Source organism: Lepisma saccharinum, chromosome 11, assembly GCF_977018435.1.
Source record: "Lepisma saccharinum chromosome 11, izLepSacc3.1, whole genome shotgun sequence".
NCBI lineage: Eukaryota > Metazoa > Arthropoda > Insecta > Zygentoma > Lepismatidae > Lepisma > Lepisma saccharinum.
This window is the reverse complement of record NC_139239.1, coordinates 82,787,568-82,812,779: the sequence shown is the minus strand read 5'-3', so window position 1 is coordinate 82,812,779 and position 25,212 is coordinate 82,787,568. Positions and strand designations below refer to the sequence as shown.

Sequence of the window (25,212 nt, the reverse complement as noted above, 5' to 3'; positions counted from 1 at the left end):
ATATATATATATATTTTTAAATTGGTGTATTTTCTTTTTTTATATATTTTACTATACGGTGTTATTTTCCCCAAAATTCACATTTTCATTTTAGTGCATTTTCTGGCAATATCTGAAATTATACCTTCATGGTGTTTTTAAACTACTGTTTCAAATCGTAAGTCAAATGGCTTACGCCTCTTCTTGAGTGTTTGAAATCTTGAACGTTATTCTGGGAAAGTTATTTTCCATACCCCTTTTTTAATTTTAAGGTAAGGATTTTAGAGAATGGAATTTTCCCCGTACATACTGAAGGGTGCATAATGACCATAAGTGGCGAGGCACCCAAAAAAATAAAATCAATCAATCTCACGTGACAGATACCGATATATTATGGCACCAAAAATTGGCATTATCTTTTTTTTAACTTGTTAGTGTTACGTTTCCCAAAATTCGCGTTTTTGTTTTAGAACATTTATCTGACAAATATACCGAAACGTAATACTCCATTGTGCTTTTAAACTATTATTTTAAATTGTAGGTCACATGGTCTACGTATTTTCGTGACAGTTTGATATGTTGGAACAGATTTTTGAGGAAGTAGAAGTAAAGTGTTCCCCTGCACTTTTCCATGAAGGTGTATAGTAGGGGTGTGGAGTTAGGGAACCACACTTTCTTGATCTAGGCTGAATAGGGCTACCATATGTTGAAATGCTAAAAAGAGGACATTTTCTTCGAAAGCCACACACACACCATCAATTTATTCACAAACACGAAAACATTACATAAATCACACAATTTATCACCATTAAATAAAATACTATTCTCCATGATATTATACTGGAATACAGGAAAAAATGATTTCATCAAGCTTGATGTGCAGTCCGTCACTTCATAACTGTTGCGATGCTTAACAGTATGAAACGCGAAAGAACCTTCTGCAGCACTTACTTTATTTTTATGTTCACTGCCAGGTTTCGTGAAAAACTGAGTCAGTTTTGTAGATGAAGCTTCACCTCTGACGGCTCTTTTGTGCTTTTCGCACTCCACGTGTGCTTGCAAGTCTAGCCCTTCTTTGTTTGCCACAGACACATATGTACCGGGTTTACAAACCATACACTCGCCTTCAAAATCGTCTCTACAACGTCTAAAACATGAATACATTTCTTGGAACTTATTAGTAAACTTCCACTTTCTTTTAGGCATATTAGTAGCTTACACCGTGTTCGCAAACTCTAACTTCCACTTCGAAACATGAACAAACGAATGAAGCGGAAATCACATCCACCGGAACTTGAAACTGTAACAACAAACGACTAACACTTAGCGCATCGTCCAGTACTGCCAACAACAGACATTTAATGATTCGAAAAGTTGTAACTTCGTGATCTCTGACCTATGATGATTGGATAAAAGTAAAAACCCGGACATTTTAACAGAAAGTAAAAACCCGCCCGGATGCAAATTTCAGGGTCCGAAAAGAGGACATGTCCGGGAAAATCAGGACGTATGGTAGCCCTAAGGCTGAAGGTAAGGGTGATGTGATCAGCACCACGCTACTGGCTACCTTGATTCCTCAAAGTTTCCACAAGGTACAAGCTTCATATGATGCTGGGTGGGCGCCAGAGCAGTTTGAATAGGTGGAAAACATCCCGGTTCTCCCCTGCAGGGGATCGACCCCAGGTCTCTCGGATAGTAGTCAGACGCCCTAACGACTGAGCTCCATTATTACTCGCTCGACAAATGCCAATGGTGCACACTTAGCTTGGAAATTCAAAACTTATCTCGTGCAACAAATACGAAGATGTGGCTCCTGTGTGACGGTAGATATGCACTCGATCTCCTGTTAGAACCCTGTCACTTTGCTCTGTGATGCAAATGGTTTTGATAGAAGTTGAAAAAATCGTGGGAAATAAATGATTTAATGTGGCTGTCGGAATTATTCCATGTACGTATAACTCTATAGTTTACTCTTGAGTAAAATGTTGGAAAACTTGCATGTTGTATGTACACAAACATGGCCTAGAAAAGACAAGAATGTTGGATTACATGGAATTTTTCTGTGTTTTAGGGCATTGATTTAAAAAAAATCGCTAAAAATGCCAACAATTCGCATTTCATGCCAAATTTGCATTATTTTGATATTTCGAACGTGCGAAAAATGTGTCCAGACATCACTGCACATTCCTAAACATAACTTCACAGCAATTACCATTTTTCACGGTTTTGGCGTTTGCGAAAATCAATGTTCCTACTAATCGGAAATTACTTTCTGGCCACCCCTCGTATAAATCAGTAGATGGAAAGTGAAAATTTAGCAGGGCTGGCAGAGAAAAGTCAATTCTTGAAGAAAGTTATTTGCATTTATCATTGAATGATTCGAGTAAATATGATATTAAAATATTTACGTATTTATTATTAGTATTTTATTGCATAATATTGGACATTAACCTTACTCAGTGAGAGATTAATGACCATCTCTCATGAGTTTAAACAGACAGGACCAAGAGTGGCGTTAATTTCATTGCAATACTAGTGTTGCAGTAAATTTGAGGTTGGGAGCATACACTTGCCAATTTTTATAACATTCACCAATGCAGATTTATGTTTCACTTTTTCATGATAGTATTCAATATATATCCCGTTTTGTTGGATTCTTCTCTATATATATATGAGAATAGTGCAATGTCATTGTAAACATATGTTAACTTGTGTGAAACCAGTAATATGTCAGGATGATGAAAGAAAACCTTCGTAAGCACTGGTACATTAAATAAGGTGAAGTGAGCCGGAAGAGTAATAAAATTCCAGCAGCATATATGCAGTCTAAAGCTCTTCTTGTTTATGCATGCAATTTTTGTTGGATGTTGCACTCCACACAATTTCTGTCGCATGTTGTAGTGAGATACTTTGTCGGGTGGCGATATTCGACAAAAATCATATGTATCAATGGAACCTATTTGTTTCCATGTTCCTTCAGTTTGTCCAACAAAATGCCTTACTACGACGTGGGACAACTATCGGATGGTGTCACCCGCTCCCATCCCCTACATCTGTTGACAAGTCCCATTACTACTCCCATACGGACAAGAAAAAATTATTTCGGGGCCCCCCGATGGCATAGTGGTAAGGTCGTTGCCTTGTAATCAAGGATCATGGGTACGATACCCAGTGGAGGCACATACAGTGGTGGAAATTAGTACAAACATACTTCAATTTTTCGAAAAAGGAAAGAAAGTCATTCATACATACGAATGTTTCTACCGTATTAGTGACATGTATTGCGTACAATTCTTATGAATATCATATCACACTAATTGTGTCAGTGTAGGTGTTAGCACTGCATCAGAACCAACAAAACACTGTCAGGGTGGAAATTGCAACAAAGGCAACACCGCTGCTGGCACAGTTGCTGTTGTGTGCTGTTTCGACGTTGGTAGTGGAAGTGAAGTGGCTGTGAGCATCAGGTAGTAGCTAGTGCAACATGCCTCATAGAAAGCATGTGCTTACAAGGAGATGGGACTCTCCAATCGTCAAATCGCTAATGTGTTATTGACAATTTTGTCAAACTGGGAGCACAGTATGGACAAAAATAAAAATATGGTTGGACAAGAAAGATGCCAGAGTCCACAAAACGATTGATTTTGCGTAAAGCAAAAGTCAATAACATGTTTTCCTCTCAAATCATAGTTGACATGCAGTTCCCCAACAAGAAGACCAAGTTCGGATGAGTGGAAATTTTGGTGGGGCAAGCATTATGATCTTGGCAGCATTCTGCGCTAAAGGTAAGTCAAGTATAGCATGATTGCACACCAGGATGAATTTGGGTGCCTACTCGAGGATGAGTTAATTTGGATTTGGCAACAATAATCTACGTTTTCAACAAGATAATGCTGCCATCCACGTGTCTGCTAAGTTGAGACAGTGGTTTCAGGAGATTGGAATAACAGTTCTGAGTTGGCCAGCAAGAAGTCCAGATATAAACCCCATTGAGAATCTATGAGGGATCCAAGCAAGGCATGTGAATTGTAATGGACAGACTGCAGTTTGAGACTGTGGCTGAGCTGAAAAATGTGATTCAGTCAGAGTGGGCAGCAATCTCACGGGAAGACATACACACCCTCACCCAGTCTATGCCAAAGAGAATGCTCGAGGTTATTACGAACAATGGTGGTTCCACTAAATACTAGAACTTTGTTGTGCAATGTTTTCTGATTGTTTATAGTTTATTTTGTAAAAATACAAAGGTGCCTTTATAACAATTTCCATACTTAAGAGTGTGTTTTTCAGTGTTCATGTAGTGTTCCCCATGAAAAATGACAAAAATTAATTTGATATGATTTGTCTGTAAATTGTACCAAGAGGTAAGGTAGCAATATCCATAAGAAACAATAAATAATGTTTTTTTTTTCCACACAACACACTACTGCCTTTATACTAATTTCCCCCATTGTAGTGGTTCACATCCCATTTTAAACTGTACGTCCAGTACCAATGAGCCTATCTGTGCATAAGTGGACTTGAAACAAACACTCAATCAATCAAAAACCATTTTCAAATATAATTTCCAACACTGCAACACACACGCATATCAATTCTCGTTTCCATTTATGGTTACAAAAAACTGGAATGCCCTACCTAAGAGCATGTCAAATATATCTAAAATAGAATATTTTCAAAACCAAGTAATTCTTTCTAACAGAGTAGAGAATGTGTGCAAACACAACGATGTAACATGTGTGCTTATAAATACGGAGAAACTAGTACTCACTTATCCACGTAACCGTTTTTTCTTCGTTCTATCAACAGTTCGAACAGTACAGCAATTTCCAACGAGGATGGTGGCAGTGGCCACTGAAATTGATAGAACGAAGAAGAAACGGTTTCGCGGATAAGTGAGTACTAGTTTCTCCATATTTATATACTACCGCGTCTCTCTTTTCCCAATTATTAATTGTATGCTTATGTTATGGTTTCTATTTATATCTCCTTCTTTTATCTTATTTTCAAGTATTCTCTTTTTGTTCGTATGATATAATCCATATAATATAAAACAATTAATTAATTGATCAACAGTAATATTCTGTAGCTAAATTGTACATTTTAAATTACACTGTATTAATATTGTCACAACATAAAACAAATGTACATTTAAATGTATTTCATAGGGATGTGCCGAAGCTGATTACAGATGTATGAAAATCGGCCGAAATTGACACATCGGCATCGGAATCGGCAAAAATCCGATATTTAAACCGCTACAGATTATACTAGAGTTTTTACCTTCTAATAAGTTTTATATTCTAGTTTTGTAAGATTTATTGAAAATTTGGTTATGATTCGTCATTACTGTAGAGTTTTTGTAATAAAATTATTGCAAACTCATTCAGAGGATCAACCTAACTATAAATCGGAAATAAAACAGTACATTGCTGAACCAGGATCTGCTGTTGAATTGGAAATTCAAAAATGAGTATTCAAACCTGAAGCAAGTGCTGAGAAAATACTTGGGCATACCTGCTGCATCAGTATTCAGTGATTGAGTGTTCAGTGTTGCTGAACAGATTTGCGATAAGAGAAGAAGTAGGTTACTTCCTGAAGTGCGTCCAAATCTTGTGTTTCTGAAGTTGAATCTGGCAGGACAGAAATTCATTTTGCGTTTCAAAGAACTGCTTCTGTACTAATGTTTAATCTCTTGAGAATCCATGTTTTTCTTAAAGGTTCACATAACATTTTGTAGTTGCAAATGTACATTCGCATCTCTTGAGAATATATATGTATATACATATGATATGCAATAGAAATGTACGTAGCAAATTTATTTTTGTCATGCTGAAAATAACATCCCATTTCTGTTTAATAATCTTATGAATCGGAATCGGTTAAATATCGGCATCGGTATCAGTTCCAAAAATTATCGGTGAGTGCATCGGCATCGGTAAATTTTCAGCTTCGTAACATCCCTAGTATTTCATGACATGGATTAGGTGGAAGAACAGCCTCAAGCTGAACCTTGCCCCCCCCCCCCCCCAAGAAACCCACCACATACAAACCCTATATTATCTTGAGCATTATAGGGCCAACTGCACCTGTTACATTTATAATACAAATAACCTATAAAAAACTGTATATTTAACATGCAAAACAATATTTAAAATGAAAGCAATTCCTTACCTATGACATGGTGAAGGTTTGAATTGGCCTGGGTAGATATCACGAGCAAACTTGAAAAATGGTCTTGGGTCTTGTCTAAAATAATTTATGTCGAACATGGCTTGTGGATCAGGAAGGTCAGGAAAATCAACAGCCAACCTCGAGTAGATTCCATCCTTGCTTCGGAAGTCAGGGATTCCACATGAAACTGACACCTTAGAAGAGATGCAAAATACATATTTTCAGCACAAGTAACTTTACAATTTGATCTTTTAAACATTGAAAAAGAAAGATAAATGCTGCTGTGTTTAGTCAAAATGCTGCTATAATCATCAGATACATGAGGAAAAGAAAAGGAAGATTTATATTGTGCATGTAGAATTCAATATTTCCAAGTTGCAAATTTTGGTGATTGTCGGAATAATTTCGAAGGACAATTGCCTTCATTAACACAAGTTACGGCATCTAGGTTAATGAAAGCAGTAGTCCTTCGAAGTTACTTGAACCACCACTAAAAACTCCACTTCAGAAATATGGAACTTTATCTACAAAATACTTTAACTGTATTTACCATACCAAAACAGGAAAGATTATGTAGATTGCGTGCATGCATCATTCAAATCTTTTACTAAACTTGATTTTAAGCTTAAGATTGTAATACCAAAATAATGAGGTTCTAAAGGGGTGCACATATAATGTTATTAACCATTTTTGAAGTCACTAGAGATAATTGAAAAACCAACAGTTCAAAAACTACACAGGGTGGCAGCTATTGTAGAACCATGATAAAATTCAAGTATAATTCCCAGTTTTCAAGGTGAAATTTCCACTAATTCAAGGGTACAAGCATATGTTTTCTCTATTCCAACCTCACCTATTACCACCTCTCATCATTCACATACACAAATATATTAACAATATAAAGGGTCTGTCTGATTCAAAGGTATCTGAGAAATTTAAGGTGTGGCGTTTACATTTGCCATTTCACATACTCACACACTCAAAATACAAAGGGTGATTTTTAAGTAGTGGCAACAATTTACTTTCTACACACACAGCATACATACACGGTTTTAAGTTTTACAGACCTTCGATGTACAACGTGTTGCCAGCGATGTGGAAGCCATCGGATGCCGTTGGCACTGCCTAATCTGTTGATAGCGTGAAGAGAGCGATCTACTGCTAAAAGAATATCTCAAACTGTTCGGAAGCGAATCACACGAAATGGTTCCTTCTTTTTAGGGATTAAGCCTGTTGCAGTCCATTGTGACACTGACGTGCTGTGCGACCTCTAGCACATTCAGTTTTTAACCAGCTTTGCTACTCCTGCTTCGTAAACATCGTGACTGCAGTCCGCGAACGCTCGCTACAACTGCTCTGTTCTTGTTGTCACTGCGCACGGGCATGGGGTGGAAAGAGTGAGGAGGGAGGGTTTGTTTCTTTGGTATAAACGACATTGCCTGGCTTCGTTGCACGGTGTTGCTACAGCATAGTTGCCACTACTAAAAAATCAGCCTATGTAGATCTAGAAACACAAGTTACAAATGTTACGGGATATACTAAAGTATGAAAAGTTGTTGATTGTATAAGAATTTCAAACTCAAATTTACCTAATCAACTTCAAGATATCTTGTCTTGCAATAATCTTCCGTCAGATAGATTATTCTGCAAATGACACTAACAAAATAAACAAACTGAGATAATTTTGTTCTATTTTCCACGCACCCTTCTTTTCCTTCCTCGATAAAAATAAAAGCTAAACTGTGAAAATCTTGCCTCATGTCTAGAGAAAAATTAATGCAGACAACAATTCTCACAGAATTACTGGAATTCCTGGTGAGTAGCCACCCTGCTAAAGCTTGTTATCTTTTAATAGGCAGGTGAAGGGCATGCACTCCAGCTCTCCACCCCCTAAAAAATAATCAGCAACTGGTAACCATTGTTATCTTCTCCCCCCCCCCCAGATGCTCTGCTACTCACTGTATCCAGTCTATTGCTTTTGTATCTACTGTAATTGAGCAGTAGTAGTAGTAGTAACAGGGAAAATTGTAATGTTCACATAATCAGAAAATTGGATCATGAGAGTGAGGATTGTTCAAAAGCTAATTCTATTCTTGTTTGAACAAGAAAGCTTGAGCTATCATTCTGCTTGATCCTGAGGGTTGTCACATGAAATCAATGGTGAAACATTGTGTAACCAAGAGTTGTATATTCCAGTGTCATATAAAACTGATAACTTAATTGAGAAAGGAGGGATGGGTGAGGAATGGGGGGAGGGGGGTTGAAACTTAACCTTGAGAAGCTTCTACTTACGTAACACACACCATACAGATCTTAAGAATTAGAACCTAGGACCCATGACTTGATACTTGATTACTTTCTGACTATGAATTTGATTGATTAATATGGTTCATTTTACTTCACCTTTCTGCCACTTTTGACTAATTGTGAAGTTGGTGACGTGTGATATGATGAAATTGATGAAGGGTAAAAAATAACACCCATGCCCAGGTCTAGATTCGAACCCGGGACCCCTGACATCATAGTATGGTGGGCTAACCACTCTGCAGCAGAGGTCGGAGTGTATACTACTACAATCACTAGACAATAATTGGCTCTTTCCAGACCAAGTATAGCAATGGACACTTCTGGGTTGTAATGACCCCTTCAATGTTGAATGGGTTATCCAGAAGTGTCTGTGACTGTACATGGTTTTCTGACAGCCAATTACTGAGTATTGCCAGTGACTGAATGTTAGTGGGTGTCAGTACAAACATTTATTAACAATACTTACACCAGCTCCAGTAAGAACTATAATTTTACTTGAACATTTCAATAACCGAACAGCATCATCTAATGTGTTTATGTGTCTCAATTTATCACGATGAGGTGGCTCACTAAGAACATTGACAATAATCTGAAATTAAAAAGGATATAAGACGTAAAAATACAGAGCATGATATTAATGGTTTACAACTTACAAACAATTCTAAGAACAAACAATGAAGAGGTATTCCTTACACATATATAAAAGTAAGTTCATTAAATAAGATGAAACCCCAACCTAATTAGCCAATTCGGAACATTCTTGATTTCAGTTATGCACAAGAACAGAACTCAAACTGCAGTTAGTTTTTGTTATTCCACGAACACCACTGTGCTCAATGTGCACACATACAAGTAACAGGTGGCGCAAAAGTCATCATCCTATTTGAACTGACCTTTATTTTGATATTGTTGTTTATATCAGTAGTGTTTTGTCAGTTAAATAGAAGATACTCACGAAATTTATTGTGCGCCAAAATGAATAAGTATACCCCACATACCGCCTGTGAAACATTACCTCTTTTGCGTGACACTTTTCAAGGCAGAGAAATATCCCGTTTTGGTGATTTGTCATGGCCGGCCAGGTCCCCCGATTTGACCGCTCACAATTTTATCATTTCATCTATTGGATGTTATCTTTAAAAATTGAGGACATAAAACTTACAAGTATCAATAAAAGTTTGACACAAAAAAACCTACTTTGTTTAATTTAAAACCCAAGCTATAGGTTAAGAAAATCAGGTGATGACTTTTGCACCACCTTGTATAAGCATACGAGGGTCACTATTTATATTTTGAGCCTAACAATGAAAAAACAGGAATCTGGCATTGAAAACTGCTCTATTGTTTTTCGAAGTATTTTTCTTTATGGTCAATACACTTTTGCATTCGTTCGAACCATTTGTCAAAGCAGTTTTTCCAATCTTCTTGAGACACCTCCATAATATGGTTTTTGAACGCATCAACGGCATCTTCTGCCGACGAAAATTGTTGTCCACGCAATTTATTCTTGACATTCGGGAACAAGAAGAAGTCATTGGGTGCCAAATCAGGACTGTACGGTGGATGACCCATCAATTCGATTTTTTTACTGTTCATAAAGTCGGTTGTTAGACGAGATGTGTGACAGATGGCATTGTCTTGATGAAGAATGATCCAACGGCGTTTGTTTGTTTTCCGTATTTGACTGAAGACCTCTGGCAAACAAATTGTTGTGTACCATTCAGAGTTGACCGTTCTACGTTCCTCTAAAGGCACAGTTGCCACATGACCAGTTTTCCAGAAAAAACAGGTGACCATTTGTTTCGATGTGTTTCGAGCGCGAACAACTTTTGTTGGATTGGGTTCATCTTGAAACACCCATACAGTCGACTGCTGTTTCCGTTCTGGCTCATATGCATATATCCATGATTCGTCACCTGTTACAATCTTATATACGCGTCTTTTTGAGTTTTTGTCAAATTGTGTGGGATCCAACGAGAACATACCTTTCTCACAGCTAAACGATCATGTAATATTTTATATATGCTGGTGGAACTAATGCCTATGTTTGCCTCTATCTCACAGTATGTCAAATGATGATCTTGCAGTATTAGGTTTTGCACAGCATCAATGTTTTCTTGAGCAACAACTGATTTTGGACGACCTTCGCGAATCTCGTCGGTGAGCGAATGGTGGCCATGATTAAATTCGTTATACCAGCGTTTCACAGTGGCAAAGGATGGGGCTTCATCGCCAAATGTGGAAGTAAGTTGATCGATGCACTCTTGTCTTGATAATCCACGTCGAAAATCGTAAAAAATCATCGTACGAAAATGTTCACGAGTTAAATCCATTTTATTGTTGTCGCGCTCTCTCCAAGGCAACATAAACAACACAAATGAAGCTATTGACAAAACATTTGAAGTACGTTATGGTCAATAATGCCAGACGATTCCGTGCAAACGTCAAATCGTGCCTAACTTTAATCAGTGTTGCCAAGGCTCAAAATATAAATAGTGACCCTCGTATCTGGTCCTTGTAGTTACCTCCAAAATAAAATATATTACTGTTTAACTCCCATCACACACACACACACTTTCATTCAGTACATTAACCCTTAAATGCTGGCTGTAAAATATATAAGGTGATTCATAATTCCCTCTCGGGTTGCAAACATTTACAGTACAAGAACTATAACACATACAGTAAAAAGGTGCATATCAGTACATACAAAATCTCTCCAAGTTTGGTACATACCATACAAGAGCTCGATATGTGTACCCCTGGTGACGTGGTGGACATCAAACCTTAAATCTAGTTCCTGCCTGGCCTGTTTATTTTGCATCCTTGAATTTGTTGTACCATGCATGAATTGTCTTGTCTGTAGGTTGTACCATCACAACTGATTCACATTCAGCGAATTCCAAGATGCATAACGCTTTGTGTTCACCAGTGCATGCCATATTTGCGTTAACTGCTGTATACTGCCACCTAGCAGCTAAATCTACAATTACATGATGGGGGCCTAATATGAGTGCAAACTTGGAGAGATTCTTTATGCACTGATATGCACCTTTTTGATGTAGTTCTTGTACTACAAACATTTGAAACACTAGATGGAATTATGAATCACCCTGTACATCTGATGCTGGTGTGTTCACTAATGGTGAGCTGTGACATATATGTCACATTGAGCATTGTCCTGGAGTGTGCAACTTTTGGATCATACTGTGCCTCAGGTAATGCTTAGAGATATGTTTTGAATGTTACATGAGCCTTGAGGTATGTCACTGGTATTTACGAGGGGGTGCTGGTAATTTCTTAGCCTTCCTTAACCCCTTCATGTTGTCGTATTTTCATGAATTTGGTCTTAAATTGCAGCTTAATGTCTGTATATTGTTGGTAGAGAAAATTATATTTGTACGTCTAATGGTTTTTCTTTATTTCAGATGTGACTGAAAGATGGCAGCACCTGAAGCAACATTTACAGTGAAAGACCATAGAGTGGTGATAAAGTTTTTATTCCTGCAGAGAAAGTCCGGCAAGGAGATACATGACACGTTAGTACAGACTTTGGGGGACCATGCCCCTGCATATGCCACTGTTAAGAACTGGGTAGCTAAATTTAAAACCGGCCATTTCAGCACAGATGATGAGCCACACACAGGAAGGGCAGCATGTGTGGTTGTTCCGGAAGTAATCGATGCTGTGCATGATCTAATTCTTCAAGATCGGCGAATTTCCACTAAAAATCATTGCTGAGTCTCTAAACATCTCCCGTGAAAGAGTTGGTGTTATTATCCACGACCATCTAGGTATGAGTAAGGTTTCAGCAAAGTAGATCCCGAAACTTTTGAACGCTGATCAGCACCGTGACAGGGTGAGGACATCCAAAGTGATTCTTGATTATTTTCAAAAGGATGCGTCCACATTTTTGTATCGATTGGTGACTGAGGATGAGACCTGGATCTACCTCTATGATCCTGAAACAAAAGAACAGTCAAAGGCATGGACCCACTCTGAGTCACCATGCCCAAAGAAGGCCTGTGTGCAAAAGACGGCAGCCAAGGTGATGGCCAGTGTTTTTTGGGACAAAGACGGTGTACAGCTAATTGACTTTTTGGAAAAGGGTGCAACTATTACAGGGGCATATTATTCATCACTTCTTGATAATTTGAAGCAGACAATTAAGTCCAAACGACGCGGAAAATTGACAAATGGATTCTGTATTTGGACGACAATGCCTCTCCACACACTGCAGGCATTGCCCAGCAAAAATTAACGGATTTGAAGTTCACAGTTTTGGAACACCCTGCTTATTCACCAGATATGGCCCCCTCTGACTACTTCCTATTTCCAAATCTCAAGAAATTTCTGAAGGGGGTCAGATTTGGGTCACTTTCTGAGGCACAGGATGCTGTACGTACGTGGTTTGCGAACCAACCAAAATTTTTTTTTTGGGGGGGGGTTACAACAACTGGAGAAAAGACTTAGGAAGTATGTTCACCTCAGAGGGGATTATGTTGAATAAAAAAAATTGATTCCCATCTCTGTCTCATTTGTTTCTTGCAAAGGCTAAGAAATTACCAGCACCCTCTCGTAGTAGAGTTTAATTTAGGGCTGAGCCAATACCACTTTGAACCGGTACCGATGCCCTGACGGATACCTATATTTGCATAATTCCAATTTAAAATAACAAAGGCTAGTTATTACATGTGTGTGTGTGTGTGAGTGTTTAGTATTGTTACATTTTGTAGATATGTATTTTTGACAAGGGGCGATGAAAAAATTAACCCACCAAACGATACTCTCTCTTGTAACAATGAATCACAACTTTACAGATTTTTTATAGATCAGTGATAATCAATCGATCATATGTTTCAAATATGAGAAAAATATTATGAGAAGCTAAGAGCAAGGCGATCGTCCCCCCCCCCCCCCCCCAACATGTTGAAAAATGAGATCATGCCTCTTCAACCTCCTTTAGACTAAGGGATCACACAAGAATAATTGGCGATTTACCAGTCCCGGACACGACGTAAAACTGTAATGTAAACCTCACCTTGTCTCTTTTTTGTCCTTTAACAAAGAGAATAATAAATAATAGGGATGGGACGATGTGAAATTATGGTCGATACCAATAAAGTACCGATATAAAATTAGATATAGTACTTGAAGAACATGAAATGTTCCTTGATCTCCTTAACAAATGTGTGTTTCGAGGTGACTGCATTGCAAAAGAAGTTGAATATTTAGACAATTACTTTTTTAGAAAGTAGGGCATCGAGATTGTCCATAAAAATTACAACAAAATGGCAGAATTTTGCACTAAATTATAAGATATTTATCGACATATCGGATCGGTAAAATAATCGGTAATTTTACCGATAAACCGATACACCGATATGCCTATATCGGCCGATACCGATAGAGTACTGATTAATCGGTCCCATCCCTAATAAATAATAAACAAAATGTAAGGAGAGAGTGATAACTTGCCAGTCTCTTGCTTATATATCAGCTCATTGATTTCAGTATAGTGATATTCCGACTTGACTTTTCTTTTGACATATAAACTTTCGGCAAATTATTTCTAAAAAAGTATTAAATGCTTCGTACTATCCCTTGGCATGGAAGGAAATCCAAACCCACTACTACAGTTTTCAGAAAGTAAGTGCCATCAACTGTCGTTCAAATAAAATTATACCCTTGCCAAGTTCCCTGTGCCGAAACACGCTTGTTGCAATCCAGTTATGCAGGTCGGGACAACAAAAGTCTAAAGTTGGAAAGAAAATGGGGGATTAGCCTAGGTACTTGAATTTCCAGCAATACGTGCACCACTCACAGGGCGATGACTGTTTTGACTGCGAGAGGTCTCTAAATAGAGAAATGTCCACAATACACCAAGTGCCTCATTGGCTGCAGGGACCTCATTGGGATTATTGTTACATGAGACCGCATCTGTGGGAACAAGAAGGATGGGGATAATTTCTCGTTACCCTTGATTTGCAAGATACTTGACCGCGAGTCTGATCTGCGTATGCATCTTTGTTACATACTTGCTGTTAATGCATATAATTTTTTTTTTTCATTTTTCTTCAAAGCAAAATGTAAATTGGAAAAGGTGAAAATAAATAAATGTTGGTTTTGGCCACCCTTCTAGTTAGTCAAAAACAATGGTATTGGTTGAAAAATTTCAACCGATACTGATACCACTGGTATCGGCTCAGCCCTAGTTTAATTTTAATTGTGACAAATTTGGGAGCTTCTGAAGATAATGTGCATCTTTGGGATTTTTTTCTGTGAATTTTGACATCATTCTCAATTCTGGTGCCTGTTGCAAAATGAAGAGTTAGTTCATGTTCGTTTACAATGAGTGTATTCATGAGACAGGTCAGAAGCATTTGCAGATAATCATCACCTGTCACATTTTCTTCAAAGAAAAACGGTCCATGAAGATGATTCTTGGACATGGAACAGAAGACACCCACTTTTGGCGAGTGTGGAATGGGAGTTTTCTTCGCCCCAAATGCAAACATTATACTTGTTGACTTTGCCATTCGTGTCAAATGTGGCCTCGGATTTCAGCTAAATGGAGAGTTACCTTGAACCAACTGTAGATCGGAGATATCAGTTTGGTGGTTCATTTTTCCGCTAAAGTTTTTTTCAGCGATCGATTTCGCCACTCATCTCGTTTAGCAACGAGTTTAGCAACCACATGGGCTGTTCGAACTTCGACGAAATCTTGTAGAGCAAGCTAAGAAAATTCACATACGACAAGCTCTTCACTCTCAAAATAAAATTCCCTAGGCTTGGTGGAACCTGGAACCCAACCCCCCCCCCTTGCACCCCCACCCTTCCCTGCATCTCACGAGCCAGACATCCACCCAAACATCATAAACTTATCCAATTGCGAATTCCCCAGTGAGTTTGAATGCATCCTAAAATTCGGCTTCAAGTTTGCACTACAGGAAAAGAAACCCCCAGTGCCGGACATCATAGCCTCTGTGGAAAAAGCTGTCTTCCTTGCAAAAACGCCAGAAGGAAACTGACAGTGAAAATGAAAGACAGTTCACACCTGACGAAGCCACCAGACGAGTGGCGAAATCCATCGCAGATAAATGAATAGTAAGTGTATCAGAGTTAATGTACATCGGAGGTTAATTGCCCTAGACAAACGAATGAAGTACCGATATACGTGGAATGAACCATAGATTCGAACCACATAAAATTTATGCACATTGAGTGTATAGGGGAGGGGAGGAACCGGAAAATTTCAAAATTTATGAAAAAAAAAGCCCCTCCATGGACAAAAAAGTACAGACATTGTCAAAATGCACATGGAAATTATCGCAGGCATGTTTGAAACAAGAAAATATTTGCACTATTATCATATGAGCAATAGAACATGACTTTTACCCCCAAATGATATATATGTGCGCCACTGACTCAGTTTCAAAGGAAGCTGCCATTTTCCTGCTTTTTATGGAAGAACAAGACATGCAAGTCTTTACGGTGCAGTATATGTGTTAACAATAACATAAAAGAAGAAAATCGTAATTCCGCAAAACTAAGAACATGACAACATATCTTTTAAAAGATATGTGGTAAACAAAAGGTTAAATTTGAGTGTGTAATATTTGGAAGGTTAAGCTTCAAACTTTGGATGCATCTTTCTCAAACGAAGTTACTTCATTTTTGTAATTTTGTTATTTAGAGAGACTTTTTGGTTAATTTCACTGATAAGGAAGTGTTATGATTTGATGGACACTAAAAAAGAATGCCCATGCCAGGACTGAAATCCAGAAACTGGGGTGGCATGATTTAAAGTTGAACAGTTAATATATATGGCCACCTGCCAGTAGAGTTGCAAAAAAGCAGGCTTTTTTGGGGGAAAAATTGAAATTTTGACTTTTTACCAATAGCGGCCAACTTATTTCATTTGAGGTTTTAGAGGTTCGTAAGGTCATATTTTGGAACTAGATAAATAATTTTACATGATGGAGCAACCAGAAGACATATATTGGCCATTTCTTAAAAGGTACGCAACTGAGACTTTGTACATCCGTAACTTTTATACAAAAAGTGATAAGTGCATTGGGTATTAACTTTATCTATGCTGATATTATTAAAACATTAAAAAAGAAAATGATTCTCTGCATGAATGTTCAGTATGGAGAAAAAGTTACTAAGGTGTCAAAAGTATTTGTACGAAGTAAGAAAAAAACCTAGATAAAAGACAGATATGGAGATGCTTGCAAAACATTTCTGTGTGTGATGACGGTCTCTGTTGATATTTATAGAATTGGCAAAAGAACGACAAATATTTATTATCTTACTTTACGCCAGTTCCAGCGGAACATCTACTACGTCAACTTCATCATCTTTCGACCAGCCCTGATGATGATTCTGAGATGAAATCGAAAGCTTGGAAGAACTATTAACATTCTGTTTGTGTGTATTTTGTTTTTAACATGGCACGTGAGGTAAGAAGTTTTTTACTGTCATATACATAAATCACTTGAAAGGCAGAATACATATACATATTTTATGCTAAATGTAAATGTAAAGGGTTTGATACTAGATACAGTATCAGTGAGGGTACATTTGATAAGTGTGTTAAAATATTTAGCAATATTTTCTTTCTTTTTGCTTCATATGCCAAATTCAAATATTGAAAATTATATAAACCATAAGCGAGTTACTAAAGATATATTCGCGAAACCTACTTGTAAATGTTCTATTAATTTTGGTGGCCTCTGCCACCATCCACTTGGCAACTTGATGCTTCACTGTTAGGTTGACTTCCGGTTCCTGTTGTTGTTTCCTTGACTACCGCTACTGTATTAGTATACTAGTATTATATTCTATTTACAAAACATATACAAAACCACTTCTAAGTTACGTGGGTGTATACATACTATGTAGATATATATTTAATGAGCCTACAGAAATATGGAGATAATACTCGGATAAAATCCCGGCATTTTTGCAACTACTGCTTTTGTCTAGCTATGAATTCCATGTTAAAAGTTGTATTTTAAATTTAGAAATGAGTGTCCTTTTACAGTAGAAAGATAAAAGAAAGCTATGGAGAAAGAAAAATGCAGTCAAGTAATGTATTTTCATCCATTTCAAACACTTTTGAGAAAAAAGCTGAAAAAAAAAGTTGCAGAAAAAACAAAGCAGTTTTTTCGACCACTTCCAACTCTACATGCCAGCAAGATACTTTAATGAGAAGAATGCATCATTCAAGTCAGTTTTGCTTCAGGCTATTTGTTATTAAAATATACACATATATGGCTGTTTTATGAAATGTTATATCAATGGAGTAAGTTATCAGTTATTTCACTGGGTACTTGTTTTTGAAAGAAAAAAAAGTCAGGACCATAGTATTCATGTGAAAACATTGTATTTGAAGCATAGTATAGGGAGAAGAAATTTGCAGAAAATTGATTTTATATAAAATTTGCATTTACACAAAACTTTGTCACTTTAGCACATGACATGTATCTACAGTAGAGCGTCGATTATCCGAAGTAATTGGGGGACATGGGTGTTCGGAAAACTGGTTTGTTCGGATAATCGAACTGTACATGTTTATTTGCCAAAAAGAAGTACTGTACAGTAAATTTATTCATAAAAACAGGCATCTCTTTAAGTATGTATTACAAAGTAACGTACAAAGGCAACTTTAGTAGGAATATATAGTATGTGGTACAGTTTATTAAACAAAAATATGTACATATTACATACACATTTTGCATGAACAATACACACAGTACACAAAATTAACGTTTAAAAAAATCCTTTATTTTGGTCTGTCTAAGCAAGCCTACACGCTTACGAGCAGCTAAGTCACGTACTTTTTTCATTACAGATATCTGAAAGTGAGCGAGTACACAGTTCGGTTAAGCGGTCGTTCGGTTGACAGACGTTCAGATAATCGACGCTCTACTGTACTTATGTAATAACTAAATATTAAATATAAAGTAGATTTCACAAAATTAAGCTGCCTGAATTTTATACATCCCATATATGTGTAATGAATTGTCATGCTTATTTAAATCACCATAGCTATATACTTAAAATAACACCAAATATTGTGTATATAAAATCAGAAACTTAAGTATTATTATTACCTTCCACAATGTAACATCATCTAGTTGAACTGGTATGTGTGTCCCCTCTGGAACTAAATGTACTAACACTTCTCTGGGATTTGCACCCATAACCATTTGCTTCTGAACCCAACTCATTGATCCTAGAAAATAGTGAGGAGAATGATTACATTACACAAGAAACAACAATCAGGGCCTGCAAATTCAGACTCACAAATTTAAAAAATGCACAAACATTCACTATAAAGTAGATATAGACATTATGATAGAAGAAATATTTGTTATTGTTTTAGTAACTTACATTTCCTTAAAAATCAAACAAAAAATATGCATAACGTCATTCCATATGTAATGTCATTTTCTGCAAGACCAGGGAAAGGACACCATGAGATGGGTGAATTAAGAACTACTCCAAGCCAAATGGAGAGGACAGTTCATTGTGTATCAATGCACGGAGCAAGATCAGTCTGCAGAAAATTGTGTGGTAGTGACACGTGTTGGAACATGGAGTGTCTGAAGAACATATACGGCATGTTATGCTTTATGAGTTCCATCTGCAAACTGAACAATCCCATTCTGAGAGCAACCATTGAAGAGAATTCACGTGAGATGGTTGAAGAATTGGGCACAGTACTCACATCGACCCATTCACAGACATTTTCAGGATCTTTGTCGTGTGTATGAACTGGGAAAAAGGGTACCTCATGAACTGACACTGCAGCAGAGGCAGCAGCATGTGGACATTTGCAATGTTCTACAGACCTGTTACAGAAGGAAGTCAAATTTAGACGGAAGATGGAAATTGGATCCTTTACCACAACATTAAACCAAACATCAATGGGTGCACGATATCATCAATTGGAATTCCTTCTACCAAACGAGACAATCATGGCAGAGATCTCCTGTCAGCATTGTTGGACAAACACCTTGCACTGGTCCATCGGAAAGGTGTGTTGATATACTCAGACAACGGCCACACCTCACACAGCAAGGAGATTTCAGTTGGTTTCACAGTCTGTTTGTTTGTGAAAGACAAAACTGATGCATTTAGAAAACGGTTTAAATGTAATCACAAAATGTACAAAATGTGGAAAAGAAGAAAGATGCAAGAACAGTAGTAAAGGAGGAAAGAAAAAAAATGGATGGAAGAATGGGCCAAAGTGCTAGAAGAATATGTAGAGGAGACAGCTGTAAGCTAAGGGATGAAAGAAGAAACATTGTAGAAGAGGATGAAGAAATAAGGAGAAATAATTTCGAGGAATTGCTGAACATGAAAAAAGGAATCTCACATGGAAAGAAGAGGAGGAAGCACTGAAGAGAATGAAGAGAGGTAGAGCACCTGGAGTAGATGAAGTGCCAGTGGAAATAATACTAGGAGCTGGAGTGATTGGTGTGCAGTGGCTGTACAGTGTTGAAAACAGCGTGACAAGCGAGAGAAGTGCCAAGAGATTGGACAAAGGGACTAATAGTTCCCATACTCAAGAAGGGTGACAGAAAGGAATGTAAAAACTACAGAGGAATAACACTTATGTGCCACTCAGCAAAGATGTATGACAAAATATTAGAGAAAAGAATAAGGGAAGTGACAAGAGCTGAATATGAGAGGAACAGTATGCATTTAGAAGAGGCAGATCAACAGTAGATCTGATATTCTCCATAAGGCAATGCAGGAAATGCACTAGGAGTATGGAAATAATTTGATTATGGCATTCCTACATATGGAAAAGGCATACAATAGCACGGACAGAACAAAGATTTGGAAGGCTCTAAGAGACAAAGGAGTCTAGGAAGAGATAGTGTGTTAAGTGCAGAGCAGACACAAGGCCAACCAAAGCTGTGTGAAGACACCAGTGGGAAGAAGAGTGGTTCAGTATAAGTAATGGACTAAAACAGGGAAGTGCTCTTTCCCCACTGCTTGTCATAATTACAATGGACGCAATTAATGAAGAGGTGGGGAAGAAGATAGGAGAGGAAGAGATGAAGGCCCTGTTGTTCGCTGATGACTTAGTAATATGGGGAAACAGGGAAGAAGGCTTGACTTCTATGCCGACCCAGCCAGAGGCAGGAAACGGCAAAGGATGATGATGAAGTATAATTTCTTGACTTTTCAGAGACTTTTTGCTCTACTTGTTAATTTCTTTACATTTCCTTGACTTTCTTGACTGGCAGACACCCACCCTGTTATGGAATAATATAAATATCCAGAACCATTGATACACATGAAAAAATTCAAAGACAATCTAAAATATAAATTTACATTGCAGGATAATTCTATTATCCAAGGGCATTTGAAGAGAAAGTACTGAGAGTTCAAAAATTTACAATTCTAGATTAAATTTCATTTGTGAACGATTCTGCTTGCTTAGCTCAATCAATACTTTCCTCAAACCGTAGCCCTTCATAGGGCAACTGCATTGAAAAGAGGAATGAAACAACATGATCGATTCTCACAATTTCAGATATCAACATTATATTGAACCCTGTAATTACAAGATGATGATGTTCAGTGGCCCCCCAACCTTGGAAGGAAATGATTCTGGGGGGGGGGGGGCAAACATTGACAGCTAAGTGTACCTACAGGGGGCAATTACTGCCTACAACTTTAAATTTTGTGCAAATAAAACTACTTTTTGTTAAATTTTCTTGCTCGCTTCGCTCGCAATACCTGCTTTTCTTCGTCTTATCTGGTTCAGAACCATAGCTAGGAGGTGGCAGGAGTCGGTCCTGAGTGCCGAAGGATCTAAATGAAAATAAGTTGTAAAATTGATTGATTCATTTGTGGTTTTAAGTCCACTTTACACACAGAAAGGCTAATCGGGACTGGACCTACAGTTTAAAGTTGGATATGAACCACTGTGCTGCGACCAGGTATCGAACCCGGGACCCCTTGATTACAAGCCGACAATGTTACCACTACACCATCGGGAAGGCACAAAAGCTGCAAAAAAATCTGATTCAAAAATTCTCTTGCTCGCTTCACTCGCAATATGTCATTGTTTTGTAATGCAATGTGAATTACCAAACAGGGAAATGAGATTTGTCTTAATTTGATTTTGTTTTAAATGCATGAACAATTTTTTTGAGGAAAGGGAGCGTGCACATTTGAGAGACAATTTATGTAATTTTTGATGTTGGTTTATTGTGAGATGGATGAATAGGTTGTGTAATGTATAGAAATTAGGGATGGGACGATATGAAATTTTGGCCGATACCGATAAAGTACCGATATAAAATTTACTGATACCGATAACCGATATTCTATCGATCCGATATAAAATTAGAAATGGTCCTGGAAGAACCTGAAAGGTTCATTGACCTCCTTAAAAAATGTGTGTTTCAAAGTGACTACAGTGCAAGAGAAATTGCATACTTAGACATTTACTTTTTAAAAAAGTAGGGCATGGAGATTATCCATAAAAATTACAACAAAAATGGCAGAATTTTGCACTAAACTGTCAGATATTTATCGATATATCGGATCGGTAAAATAATCGGTAATTTTACCGATAAACCGATACACCAATATGCCTATATCGGCCGATACCGATAGAGTACCGATTAATCGATCCCATCCCTAATAGATGTTGTATATAATATGTATTAAAGAAACTTTGAACATGTACACAATTTAGTGTCCGCATCTTTCCATGTTGCATATATGTGAAACATATATCGTGCATGAAAGTTATACTTTTTAATGTAAAAATAATTATATTTGGAATGCATTTTTCAAGTATTTTCTGTCTTTCAAAAATAGTTTGTGTGCTTGTTTTCCATTATTAATGTGAAATTGAACGTGCTGAAAAAATAATTCAAATCATTGGTTCGAACACAAATGCTTTAGCACCAAATTCCACGAACAATAATAATAATATAAATAATTTGAAGAAGAACTCTGAAGTGTTTTTATCGTGCTGTTTGTGTGTTATTTTAGTGTTTTAACAAATATGTTGCCGGCACGTGATGTAAGAAGTTTTCTACAGTCATAACATAAATAATGTTGGTCCTGAGTTCGAATCCCAGCTTCGGCATGGATGTTTGTGTGTCCATTCATCAATTTCATTATATCATCAATCATCCCCATCTTAGCAAATTAGGCAAAAGTGGCACAAAAGTGAAGTAAAATAAAGCAAATGAATAATAACAACAATAATGATAATAATAATGTTATACTAATACCATTGTTATTAATATTATTATTATTGGTACATTTATTCTGGTACTTCCCCCCCCCACCCTCCCAGACAAAAATTTGTGGTTGCGCCTCTGATGATGTTACCACCATGTCATCGAGAAGGCTCATATTAAGTGTAAGTATGACCCTCCCAAGCATTTGCATTTTAACCTTGACAAGAGAAACTCCATTTTGTGAAGTAAAAAATATTCTAAAAAAGAAGTTAAAAATGGTCACACAAACACATAAATGTTGAAAAATTAAAAGGTAGGTTTTTCTTACCTGCCATAGGTTTCCAATCTTGGCCACTTAAATCTGACAGACCACTCAAGTCAGAAATATTACTGACAGTTGAAGAAACTTCATCCTTATCCTCAGCATTAGAAATTTCTGTACTAAAATGAAAAATGTGAATTTAAATTGTAGTACTAGTAATAAAATCTATGTTGTATTCTACAACTATTTATTTTGAAGACATCAACTTTTGAATAATGAGCAATGTGTTCTTTTCCAGTGTGATGAGAAATTTTCATGTAAATGAGTACAAGACATTTGGTAACACTGTTGAGCCTTATTTCCATGTTAACAAAACATTAAAATGCCAATCAAGACAAAATTTATTGTATATAAAAAATATACACTAAACACGTAAAAATTCCACCCTTTAACAGGGTCTTCTTCAGATGAAGATTCACATTCAAGATTGTGAATCTTCGTCTGAAGAAGACCCTGTTAGAGGGTGGAAACGTTACGTGTTTAGCGTATATTTTTTTATACACAATAAATTTTGCCCTGGTCAGCATTTTAATGTTTCATTAACAAGACATTTAATATTAAAAACTGCATTTTGAGTTTATCTGCATGGTCTTATTGCAGTTAATTCTGTGTGAAGAAAATTATGGAAAGTGGCAGAAAAATGGTTATTGACAATTCTAACTGAAACCAAATCATAACCAATTAATTTTGACACTGACATATGTATCATTTTCTTATGTTTGAATAAAAAAGTTTTTTTTTAGTTGAAATGAACCTTCATAAGGTTCACTCTAATAAGCTTACAGTTCAATTTTCTGCACAGTTTATGTTCACGATGGATTTTGCCACCTGCCTGGTAGCTTTGTCAGGCAACAACATTCAATTTGGAGAATGAACGAATCAGTGCTATCCGTGACATTTAGGTACAGGCCGGTGCCAATAGCTTCCATCATAAAGCACAACGTCTCACCGTTCTGAACACTCTAGCCCACAGGGCAGTAACCAGGAGAATCTACAATCAGAACTCACTGATCTCAGAACCACGTTACAGCAGAATGGATACCACATGAGAGATATCAACAGGGTGATCATCAAGGCAGTTTCATCTCAGCAAAGCACAGACCAACCACGGACAAAAGTGTGGTACCTTAGAAGGGTTGATTCTTCACAACCCACATCAGCCAAACATGGGGACGAAGCCCTTACAAGGACCGATTCTGCACAGCACAGCATCTATACCAGTAGCAGCAGAGGACAGGAATGTCCTACTACAAGAGTTTTACCATTCGTCAGACACACCTCCAGAAATTTGAGTACAATTCTAGCCAGGCACGGGGTGAAGACAATTCACAGACCACCATTGAAAACAAAAGCTGGAACTCCGTATTCCAGGAGTATATCGCATACCGTGTGAGTGTGGGACACCATATACAGGCAAAACAGGATGCATTATTGAACAGCAACGTAATGAACATCATTGCAACATCAGATTATTCCAACCAGAAAAGTCAGAACTTGCAGAACACATCATTACCAAGGGACATAGGATTTTATTTGCAGACACCAAAACAATAGTCAAATGTGCCAGTTACTGGGACCAATGAGTAAAGGAACCCATAGCCACTTCACGATAAAGCACCAATCTCATCAGGGACATGGGACTCCAGCTCAGTCACACCCGGAACCCACTCCTCCGTAAAAACACGACACAACCCAATAAGAACACGAAGATCCAGGGCAAGCCAATAGCAAGACAGCATCCAAGCTCCGCCTCATCATAGTCACATATTTAACGCTACACTGGTATCAAATTTTACATTCCCTGATGATGAGAGCAATGTATGTGCTCCAAATGTTGGAAGCCAACGTCGATTTAAACTGGCTGATAACCCGAGAACACTTGTTCGTATCCCATCGCCAGGAAAGCTACAATTCCTGTTTTTCAATGCCTTATCAAATATATGGAATACACAAAGTTGTTGAAATCTTCTGTTGAACACTTTGGAATTGTGAGAAATGGTTATCTGTAAGGACTGCTGTTGGAATTAAGTCAAGTCACTGCTGGTCTGCGACTGTTAGAGGGACTTACATGACTAGAACTATTTCTCATGCCATGGTACCCAACTACCCATAAACTAGCATAATAGTTTTCAAAGGTGGAAATGACTTGGTGCCATGTGTGTATAACAACTACTGGTGGATAAGAAAAATAAGTGCAACATA

General features: G+C 37.4%; 1 protein-coding gene across 2 annotated transcripts in view; it reads right to left on the bottom strand.

The window, feature by feature from the left end:
• Nucleotides 1-25,212, bottom strand: part of Sirt1 (Sirtuin 1) — a 60,015-nt gene that overhangs the window by 22,360 nt on the left and 12,443 nt on the right. For both annotated transcript variants that reach the window (XM_083131459.1, XM_083131460.1), the window contains exons 3-6: nt 23,017-23,129; nt 18,582-18,703; nt 8,927-9,049; nt 6,154-6,347 (exon numbers count right to left, since the gene is read on the bottom strand). In XM_083131459.1, the coding sequence (XP_082987585.1) occupies nt 6,154-6,347; nt 8,927-9,049; nt 18,582-18,703; nt 23,017-23,129 (552 nt within the window). The remainder of the gene's footprint in view (nt 1-6,153; nt 6,348-8,926; nt 9,050-18,581; nt 18,704-23,016; nt 23,130-25,212) is intronic.